General features: G+C 36.8%; 1 protein-coding gene across 1 annotated transcript in view; it reads right to left on the minus strand.

Annotated features, from left to right (window-relative positions):
- The window catches only part of ube2l3b (ubiquitin-conjugating enzyme E2L 3b), a 34001-nt gene extending 24678 nt beyond the window's left edge, over positions 1–9323 (minus strand). Inside the window, exon 1 of the mRNA XM_044111192.1 lies at positions 9251–9323. Coding sequence (XP_043967127.1) covers positions 9251–9277 — 27 coding nt within the window. The 5' untranslated portion in view covers positions 9278–9323. The remainder of the gene's footprint in view (positions 1–9250) is intronic.
- Positions 9324–12102: the final 2779 nt, after the last annotated feature.

Below are 12102 nucleotides of genomic sequence, written 5' to 3' on the forward strand. Positions count from 1 at the left end.
TATTCTTTACACCAAATGTTTTATAAACATTAATGTTGTTTCCACATATCATCTCCAATGTCCACTTGACTTCAGATTGCGCCGTGTCAGCTGTTTGGGATTCCCCTCTGTAATTTCCCCTCAGAAAGCAGGAGGAGAATCCGGCTTTCTGATTGGCTGCCTGTCACATTCAACAGGCTGCGTTAAGCTCCCAGTGGGGAAAACCCCTGATTTAGATCAGAGGGGCCACAACGATCTACCATAACACACCACACACTACAGGATGATCACAAGCGACAATCTTTGAACAATCAAAGTTCTAAGATTGTCCTAAGGATAAAATGTAGGAGTGAACTGACGTGTAGTGTGAACTATTGCATCAGGTAGTCGATGTTCCATCTTCTCTATTTAAATCTAATGATTACTGAAGGGCAATATGGTTTACAGACTTCATAATCTGAACTCTTTTGGTTGAATGCAGTATTTATTTACACTTTGGTGTTTTTATTCAAGTACATTTTTGTTAATGGAGACTGAGAATCCATTTTATTTTTGTTGTTGGTTGTTTTGTTTATTTGATCAGTTCCAGTGTTAAATTTTCTTTTGAAAATAAAGTGTATCTATCTTTGACAGGAAATCACATGCATTATTATGTCATTTCCATTAAATCAGTGTACAAAGGTCTTCAAACAATATTATCGTTTATCGCAGTAGTTCTTGAGACAATTAATCGCTCAGCAAAATTTGTTATCGTGACAGGCCTAAATGCAATGCTGTTCTAGTTGTCCCTTGCTTAAGAGTTGAAGTGTGTGCCAAAAGGGTGAATTTTACAAGTCGGCATCATAAAGTACTTTGGCCAAATTATGAAACCATGCTCATATCAATTATGCAAGAGTTCACAACAATCCAACATCACCTCAAATTCTGATGATAAATTGGCAGCAGTGCGAGATCCCAACATTTCTTTACAGTGCTAGCAGTACTTGATGACAATCGAACTGTTTGTCAAGTTATTCCATCCAACATGGACATAATACATCAGAAGTCCAACAAAACTCAGTTGCTGTCTTACAATGATAATTCACCACAGAAAATCCAAAACAGATAACCCTTAGCTTTGCGCACTGACCATTTCAAATACAGTGCCTTGTGAAAGTATTCGTCCCCCTTGAACTTTTCAACCTTTTGCCGCTTTTCAGGCTTCAAACATAAAGATCTAAAATGTTTATTATTTTGTGAAGAATCAACAAAGGGGACACAATCATGAGGTGGAACGAAATTTATAGGATATTTAAAACTTTTAACAAATAAACTGCAAAGTTACGGTAATATTATTCATCTTCTTTACAGTCAGTGCATCAAACTCACAAAAGAAGTTCAGTGAGGTTCTCTGAATGATGCAATGTTGTCCTAAATGACTGATGATGATAAATAGAATCCACCTGTGTGTAATAAAGTCCTCTATAAATGCACCTGCTCTGTGATGGTCTCAGGTTGTGTTTAAAGCTCAGAGAGCATCATGAAGACCAAGGAACACACCATGCAGCTCTGATACTGTTGTGGAGAAGTTTAAAGCTGGATTTGGATACAAAAAGATTTCCCAAGATTTAAACATCTCAAGGAGCACTGAGCAAGCAATCATATTGAAATGGAAGGAGTATCAGACCACTGCAAGTCTATCAAGACCGAGCCGTCCCTCTAAACTTTCATCTGGAACAAGGAGAAGAAAGATCAAGAGATTCAGCCAAGAGGCCCATGATCACTCTGGATCTACAGAGATCTACAGCTGTGGTGGGAGAGTCTGTCCATAGGACAACAATCAGTGGTACAATGCACTAATCTGACCCTTATGGGAAAGTGGCAAAAAGAAAGCCATTTCTCAAAAATATCCATAAAAAGTCTCATTTAAAGTTTGCCACAAGCCACCTGGGAGACACCAAACATATGGAAGAAGTTGCTCTGGTCAGATGAAACCAAAATCAGACTTTTTGACCACAAGGCAAGACGATACGTTTGACTTAAAAGCAACACAGCTCATCACCCTGAACACACCCACTGTCAAACTTGGTGGTGGCAGCATCATGGTTTGGGCCTGCTTTTCTTCAGCAGGGACAGGGAAGATGGTTAAAATTGATGGGAAGATGGATGGAGCCAAATACAGAACCATCAAAAGACCTGAGACTGGGACGGAGATTTATCTTCCAACAAGACAAAGATCCCAAACATAAAGCAAAATCTATAATGGAATTGTTCACAAATAAACATATTTGTGTCTAGACCAAGTCTAGACCTGAATCCAAGTCAAACTGAAAACTGCTGTTCACAAGCTCTCCATCCAACCTCACTGAGCTCCAGCTGTTTGCAAGGAAGAATGGTCAAGAATTTCAGTCTCTGAAGGTGCAAAACTGATAGAGACAAACCCCAAGCGACTTGCAGCTGTAATCACAGCAAAAGGTGGCACTACAAAGTATTGACGCAAGGGGGCTGAATAATAGTGCATGCCCCACTGTGCAGTTTTTTATTTGTTAAAAAAGTTTTAAATACCCTATAAATTTCGTTCCACCTCATGATTGTGTCCCATTTGTTGATTCTTCACAAAATAATAAACATTTTAGATCTTTATGTTTGAAGCCTGAAAAGCAGCAAAAGGTTGAAAAGTTCAAGGGGGACGAATACTTTCACAAGGCACTGTAACTTGGCATTAGCCAAATGACCTCAAAAAACTATTTGTTTTTGTAATTATGTTCCCATACATAAAAGAATCAAAGAGGACATGACAAGATGGAATCTTTTAGCTCTAGAATTGACTCAATTAAAAGGAATATTCTGCCTAAACAGCTATAGATGTTGACGTTGTAAAATGGATCAAATATGACTGAGACTTTACACCAGGGGTCACCAACACGGGGGCCCGGTCGCCCGCGGGGGCCCGGTTGCCTGAGGGGACCTTGTCAGTCGCCCGTGGAGCAAGTTCTAAAATTAGCCATTGTCATCAGGGAGCACTGCCAAAGAAATGATTGCATTTCATATTTTTACATTGAATGAATAACATTTGTTTATACTTAGATTTTTGTTTAAAAATGAAATACAAAAAATGTTTAAAATAAATTTCTTTATGCATTAAACTCTTTTCTATGGTTAAAGTTCAGAACTGCGCAGACGCCTGCAGGATTTTATTGGAGGGCAGCAGTGCCTGCAGGCTGCTTCCACTCTGCCTACCTTAAGATTTTCCTTGAAGTAAAAAAGAAAAGACTAATTTCTGAAATTTTTATTATAAAACCCTCTTTACAATTAACAAAATTGTGGAAAAAAAAAATCTTATGTGTCAAAACATCTTGTACATCTGAGTCTGTGGGGGTCAAAGGGCATGACAAAGCTTAAATCTTATTGGTCAGTTTGCTTTTGTTTATTTGGCAGCTTGGTGCTTTTTCTGTAAGCTAAAAATTAATGAGCAGAGTTTGGACCTCCCATAGTTCTAAGAGCGGTTTGGATCCCGGTGGAGCTTTTTACCGTGTCGGTTCTGGCGGGTCGCCGGTTTATGAGCTTCTTTGATGTTTCCTGAACTGGAGAGCTGATAGGTCACCCGTTAACTGACATCTGCCGCTCTTCCTGAGCGTCGCGCTAAAACTGTGGGTTAAACAATTTAATGTAGTCGGTACGTTCCCCAATTAATCAAACATTGTTGCTTCACCTTCTCCTTTTGGACGTCTGACACCACCTGAACCTGGGAATCAACATCCTCCTCTTTCCGTGGATCTACCAGGTCGGCTTCACTTCCATGTCTTTATGATTTAACATAGTTTGTGTAAAAATAAAGAAAAGAAAGGTGCGCTGTTTAGTGGTTTAGGTTTGTGCGGCTTTTGTGCGACGCGCACATGGAGAGGTGTTCTATTGCAAGTCAGGTGCAGTGATAGTTTTGTAACTTCCGATCTGTTGAACATTTTTTTCGACATCTGCTGGTGTCAGCCAACAGGTGACCCGTCACTTTTAAGTTTGCAAAAGAGCAAAAAAATCTAAGGCAACCCGCCAGAACCGCCCACACTGCAAGAAGCTCAGGCAGGATCTTAGAACTACGGGAGATTCAAACTCCACTCATCATTTTTAGCTCACAGAAAAAGCAAACTGACCAATAAGATTTAGGCTTTGGCTGCACTTTGACCCCCAGTGACTCACACTGATGTGCGCTACATGTTTTGGCACAAAATCTTTTTCTTCTCTCCACAATTTTGTTAATAGTAAAGAGGGATGGATAATAAAAAATATAATAACTTTTCTTTTTTTATTTAAAGGAAAATCTCACAGTGCGTCCAGCTGCAGCTGCAACAATCCAGACTCTCAGTCACTTGTGGTCAATTTAGAATCGGACAGAAAATCTCCAAAAGGGGATCAAACTTAAAACTCTGAACTAAGAACTTCTGATCACATAATAGCAATTAACCAGATCTGCCATGGTAAATCAATACTGATAACTATTGTCAGTAGTCCCTAACATTAATATGATCAGGCAGCATGTAATCATATATACTATTGTTATAAAGGCTGAGCCATGAAAATGTATGTCTGTATCAAACTAGTAGCCCTTCAGACCCATGAAGCAGCTCCCAGTCTCTAAAAGGTTGGTGACCCCATTTTACACCAAACAACTGGATGCCTGGTTTATAGACTGAATAAACAAAGTTATCACTGCTCTCTGCACAACAATGAACAGCAAAATCTTAATTGATTTTAAAACACTCAAGAGAAAATATTCTCTAGACAAATAGGACTTCTATCTATAGTTACAAATAAGAAATTTTGACTTAAAAATTAAGCCAATTACTCACAAAAATATAAACCTAATGAAATTTTTTATCAATGCCTATAATTAAAAAAATAACATGAAAATGATTTCACTTATTTATAGAAACCTAATAGATCTTAAAACAATGTGACCCTTCATGTTAAAGCCAGGTGGGAAAGAGAGGGCAACTTAACAATAACAGAGAAGAATTGGGCAACAATATGGAGATATCAGTGGACATAGAATAAATCCCTACACTGGCAAGAATTTGGATTGAAAAAACTGGTAAGATTTGTTATCACACCTATTCAGAAATGTGAGCAAGACAGAAATCCTCCTAATTGTTAGAGAAAATGCAGAAATCAAAATGTAAAGCATCATGGTGTCTTTTGGGACTGACCAGTCACACAAGACCCACTACAAGATATTTTCAAACAGAACATTCCTTCAGATTAAGTAAATGTATTTTGGCATAATATATCAATTAGTTAAAAAAAAAAATCCAAAACAAATAATAACAGAATACTATTTTGTTAATAGTAAGTAAGAAGAACATTACAAGAAAATGATTATTACTTTAGATAACTGGATGGATGTAACAAACATTTAAGATGAAAAAAACAAAAACAGCCTCTCTCATTCACAAGAGCCAACAGTTTTGTCTGTGGTGGAAACGTTGGGTGGATTGTATGGATCTTAAAGACCTGATTTTATTTTCAGAGACCAAACCTGATGAAACCACCCTGGTGGTCCACTCTCCTATAATAGCTGGACCTTATAATTACTTGATACTATGCTTTTGGTTGGTGTATTTTTGTTATTTAGTTTGGTTTTGATATTACTAACTATTTCAGTTTTTCTTCTTTTACATTCTATTTTTCACTCCCACCTTCAAAATCTTTGTCAGGTAAGTGAAGTTGTATCTTTGTATTGTTTATCATAGGTAATGGTCAACTTGTCCTCTTCTTCTCAAATGCTGAAGTTGGTTTTGTGATGTTGAGGCCAAATGTTATGTAAAATTTGTTTTCTTGGGAATCAATAAAGATAAAAATAAAAAAATCACATCAGAAGTCCAAATGTTTGTTATAAGCTGAGTGTCTGTGAATGTCTCAAAATTTGACTGAACAACTCAAGTAATTCAACATCTGAGAAATATCAGCAACTCAGCAAATCATATTGTGGCCTCCAGTGCTGCATCCAGTTTCTCAAGCCTTAGTCCTCAACGACTGAAAACGGTTTGTCATCCAATGCCATCCCAGAACTCCTTCATTATTGATTGTCCTACAAGCTCTCTGTATTGTGCACAACATGTGAATAAGCCTGATTGAGTGATTTGGTAATAGTATTTTTCCACCACACCGTGGACTCCCTAACTTTCTTCAAAGTAACTGTTCTTTTCACAGCTGGTGAGCGTTCACAGTCGGGCCCTTTGCTAGATTGTAAAGCCTCAGTCTTGGTCACCAAAATGGGTCGACGCCAGCTCAAGAATCTATAGTTTTTCTTAAAATTACAAAAATACTCCTTTTTATTTCCACCCGCAGACAAACAAGATGGGCATTAAAAGCAACAGCTGGAAATATAAGCAATTTGTTTTACTACCTTAAAACGACGCATGTAGTTAGCTGAGTACCAAAAGTGCAGCTGACTACAATTTCCAATCACAAAAGGAAGGAAAACGCAGGATTTGACACAGACATTCATGCAGTTATTGTGTTTCTCTATAGAAATATTGTTTACTTATTTATTTAACTTTGATTTTACCAGATAGTCACCATTGAGATTATACTGCTGCATATCTTTGCCGGGTCTCCCTTAAAATGAGACTTTTTTAAAGGAGACCTGGTAATGATAGGCAGCATAAAACAACAATTACAAACATTACATACAAACATCCTCAAAAACAAGTAATAAATGAGTTTTAACATATAAATCAAAACTGCACTCAAATAGCATGCAACTTTTTTGTTTCTATTTTAAGTTTTACAAAAATCATATCATGATGTGACATATATTGTTAGTACTGCCACTCATCACAATATATATTGTAATATGAATACTCACTAGCATTATTATTGTCTTAAACCTACTTTACTAACATATGGATCAAAAAATGAGCTCCTCCTTAAAACATCAACTCCAGTTCAGGCCAGCAGAGCACCAATCACGACCCAGAGATCCTTGATGACATCACCCATTACTTTACTCCACAATGGTTTTGAAGCTCATTTTTATGGCAACAATTCTGTTAGTTTACAACAAACTTGTCTCCTGATGCTTTGCAATGATGCATCATACGGTTGTTTTAGACACCATGAAACATTTGGAAGAAGCTCAGCCACTAGAAAATGAAGAAGCTTGTGCTCTTACATGAACAAATATGCATTAACAAAATGCATATTTGGTTGACAAATATTTAAAGCATATTTGTTTTTCATTCAGTGAAGTTACTGACAGTGGGTATACAGAACTTTTGCTCAAGTAAGAGTAGCAATATTTTATAGCAAATAAAATTACACCACCTATTATCCACAGCTGGCGTATATAACTTTTATTAAAAAAAATGAAAAATGTTTTTTTTCTATTTGTCAAAAATGTCACATGTTGTGACAGCATGAGATAGATAATCTGTGGGGGAAAAATATCAAGCTTCTCCACCTCCTTCCAATGGTCCTATTGCAGTGCTCCCAGTCAAAAACAACCAATCAGAGCTAAGGGGAGGGTCTTAGCTCTGTCAATCACCTCATGTGTGAGCTGCTGAATGTGCTAATGGCAGAGAAACAACTCACTGTTCCAGAAAAACTAGTTATCATCAGTGGTCATGGTAACTAGTCTGAGCAGTTGTGGCAGAGCAGGCCAAGTAAAATAAACAGTTACTGCCAAAACTGACAATTTTTGTCTCCAATTAATTGCCAGAATCATTGGTAGAACATTCTATTACTAAAAGAGTCTATTCTCTTTCTGAGATCCAGCCTGAATTCTTTTCTCATTTTCTATTGACATGATGCATTTGCTTCTTACCAAAAGAGTCAGATGTTCAAGTGACACTGGCCCTAAGGGTGCACAATATTGGATTTTTGGTCAATATTCGATATGCCAATATATTAAAACTCATTTGGCCAATAACCGATAACAATATTTTTTCCTATACCTTCTTACTGAAACAATATGACTTTCTCTACTGTGTAATTAAAATACTGCATTCTTTGCCAATTTAGCCTGCTTTTACTGTAAATGCAAATGCTAAAGAGAAGACTGGAAATAATGTAACATTTTGAATTTATTACGTTTAATGTAATGTTTAATCTAAGGCACTAACAATACTCAAACAGTGCAAATTTGTAAGTCTTCACAAAACTAAACTCAACTTGTACACAAGCTAAAAGCACATCAGTTGTGCATTAATACTTAACAGTTTATGATGTTGTGTTGCAGGACTCATTGTCACTGGCTTGTCATATAAAAACAACACCTTTCATATCTGTGAATTATTTTTGACAGAATGGCCAATGTTCAATATTCAATTTTACAGCTAATATCGGCTGATGCCGATAATATTGTGCATCCCTACCAGAGCTCCTTCCATCAGTTCTGATCTGTTTGACTCTGGACAGGTCTGAACATTAATTGAATGTTTAGGTGTGTTTTAAAGCAAATTTAATACTCAGTTATATCTTGGAAGTAAAAAAAAAAGAGCAAATATGATCATTTTGGCCTTGTCAGTTTTCAGTTTTCTTGTTATAACTCAAACACATCAAAAAGTATATACTGAGAAATGTTTTGGTCTTTTGGAGGAATAAATAGTATGAACAGATTTTATCTAGGTATTTTCCTATGTAATGAGAGTTTATGTGGCTTCATCAAGTGACTAATAATTTTGACAGTGATGTGACACTCAATACAAAAAGACCGCGTTTTTGAAAAACCGGTGTTTTATAAAACGAAGCGCACCACAGTCGATTAAATAAAAGTCCACGCAAAAAAATAAATGGAAGTTCAATTCCATAATGTTAAACTTCCTGTTCAGGCTTCACAGTAAATAACTATCCTGTAGGGTGTGATCGACTGAAACTATCGGAGTGATGAATTATTACCATCTTGGAACAATAAACTGCCTAACCAGTCACGCACTGAAATCATACACGTTTGGACAAAAAAAAGCATAAATCTGACCAATTTCCACGACTTCTTCAATCAAAGCACCGGTGCAACCGATACCCAATCGTTTAAAAAATCTAGAAGATGGATGTTTTATGAGGGCTAGCTAGGAATCTACTGGCCTCCTCGCAGAACACAACAACGTTCCTGCCTGGCTGGATGACCAGCATGACCTCTCCTTAACCGAAGATTTAAAGATTAAGACAGTAAGTACAGCATTGAACTGTTTGATTATTTTGTATGCTCTTGGACACAATGTGATCACAAAGTTTGGCCCCCACAAGGCATCTACATATTAAGAAGAATGCATCATAGAGTTCAAACGGAAACGTTTACCTTGGCCAGCCTTCTGCTCGCCGCCATCTTGAAGTCGTTGTGTTGTTCCCAGAATGCACAGCGATCACCCCCTCCACCCCCTTCCCCCGAAAAAAAATAATTTTGATTTCTTCTTCGTAGTGTTTATTGGAAGTTGGCAAACATTGAAGTACAGCATTACTGCCACCAACTGTTATGGACAGAGGACCATAATGTCACTACATTGGTTTATTAGTAATTAGTATACTACTGACTAATTAGTGAGATCGAAACATCCAAAGAACTTAAATACACGACATCTTTTAGTAAGAAATTTAAAAAGATGGTAAAACAAATGTTTTACCATTGGGTACTGAAAATCAATTAAATCTCAACTGCAACAACACACATCAATACACATCTCAAGTGATGGTCAAAAAATTGAGGTTCCAACCAAAATTAGACCAAATTTACAGCATACATTTGTGGACATAAACAAAAATAGAATATTTAAGAGAAACGAATGTGTGAGTGTGCGGGGGGGTGTGCGTGTGTGTGTGTGTGTGTGTGTGTGTGTGTGTGGGATGGGGAGGTTATAATTTGGGGTTGAGGAGGGTAAACTAGTTTTTAGCTCCATATGTTATCTGCAAGGATAAGCATGTTGGATGGCTGGATGGATATATGGCTAGTGTTATAATGTCAATACCTCATCAGAAACTGTTACTTTGATTCTTTCATGCGTGTTTAAGGAATTCTTGAATTTCCTGTGACAGCCATTCTGGGGTACCTAAACACTTGCTCTGGCAAAGGACTGCCTATTTCCACAAAGCTATAATCAGCAATATCACTCTAAATTTTCCCAAAAAAAATGTTAATCCTTCCTAACAAATATTGAACAACTTGCTCTGAAAGTAGATGATAGAATATAAAGAAACTTGTGATTGTCAACTTCTGATTGGGGAGGGTAATGGCAATTAATTCTCATCTCTTAACAAAGCTCTGGGTTAACATTGACCCACTGCAAAATTTTACAGACATTTCTGTGAGGATTATATAGAACTACTCCACTTTATTTTATTTATTTTTTTCATTTTTAAATCTTGTAATCTCCCACTCGCTATAAAACATGGTATTAAAATCTCAATTCCTAAATCTAATGAAGACTGTGGAATAAGGATCTTTAATCCCAGGCCAGATCTTCAAATGACGGCCAATTTCCTGCAACTTCTACAGATCCTTCTCAAAATATTAGCATATTGTGATAAAGTTCATTATTTTCCATAATGCAATGATAAAAATTAAACATTCATATATTTTAGATTCATTGCACACAAACTGAAATATTTCAGGTCTTTTATTGTCTTAATACGGATCATTTTGGCATACAGCTCATAAAAACCCAAAAATTCCTATCTCACAAAATTAGCATATTATGAAAAGGGTCTCTAAACGAGCTATGAACCTAATCATCTGAATCAACGAGTTAACTCTAAACACCTGCAAAAGATTCCTAAGGCCTTTAAAACTCCCAGCCTGGTTCATCACTCAAAACCCCAACCATGGATAAGACCTCTGACCTGACTGCTGTCCAGAAGGCCATCATTGACACCCTCAAGCAAGAGGGTATGACAGGAAAGATATTTCTGAATGAATAGGCTGTTCCCAGAGTGCTGTATCAAGGCACCTCAGTGGGACGTCTGTGGGAAGGAAAAAGTGTGGCAGAAAACGCTGCACAACAAGAAGAAGTGACCGGACCCTGAGGAAGATTGTGGAGAAGGGCCGATTCCAGACCTTGGGCTGGCTGCATTCTGAGGAGGTAATTCAGTCATTTCATTCAGGTGTGTTGAACAGGAATACTTGGCTCAAGGCCTAAATTTGAGATCCCATCTCCTACAGTGACAGAAACAGAAGAGCAATTACACTAAACTCAAACTATAAACTGCTAACCTACATTTCTGCGACTCATATCAAATATTATTTTAGATATGTTTTTGAAGAAAATTAATTTAGCAAAATGTACGATAATAAATAAATGAATGACTTTCAGAAGAATACACATGAGCAAACAATTAGGACTGTTAAAGAAATTCATGCCAAAATTGAAGTGTATATATTGTTCTAAAAGCCTTTTTGTTGGTATCGATTCTATATATAGGAATAGTTATTTTGTCCATCAAAATAGATGGAAATTTTTCTTCCTCTTTAAAACTAACAAATAAAAGACCTTCATTCAATCACAATATCAACAAAGTGTGTACAGAATAAAGCACTTGCATGTCATAAGTAAATGTTGTCATTTAGTTTGGTTAAGAATGGTTCTTAAACTGGGAATACATGACTTCCTATAGATGTCTTTAGTTGCCAGACAGACCCCATAATGCATTCCTGAGTTCAGAGATTCAAACTGATGAAAAAACTGATGGATTCTAACTGGTAAAATATCCTTTGCCATACTCCATGTTCTTTCAGCAAACTGTTGAGACAGAGCTTTCTGTGGTTTCACCACTATTTTATCAGCCATTGAAACAATTGTAAAAAGTTTGTCTTTTAGTCTGCAGCTTTTTTTGGCCTGAAATGTTGCTCAATATAGCAAGAAAGTTATTGATTTGGGAACTGTGGGGTCACTATTGTTAACTGTAAACATGCAGACATGACCTGATGGGCTGGTCTATCAGTCAAACCCGTTTCAAAGGATAGCAGGAAAGTGCCAGATTCTTAGACCTTTGCTGAGGTGGATAAGATTAGCTCCAGATGTAAAAATCAGTCAATCACAGATGTCCAAAAATGAAAGAAATCGGCACCAATAAATCAGTGCACCTTTAATAACTATACAATTAGAAGATGTCTAAACAAAACTTTATTCCCTGGGAAAATACATAAAAAATATCATTCTT

This window comes from Gambusia affinis, linkage group LG03 (assembly GCF_019740435.1).
Source record: "Gambusia affinis linkage group LG03, SWU_Gaff_1.0, whole genome shotgun sequence".
Classification (NCBI taxonomy): domain Eukaryota; kingdom Metazoa; phylum Chordata; class Actinopteri; order Cyprinodontiformes; family Poeciliidae; genus Gambusia; species Gambusia affinis.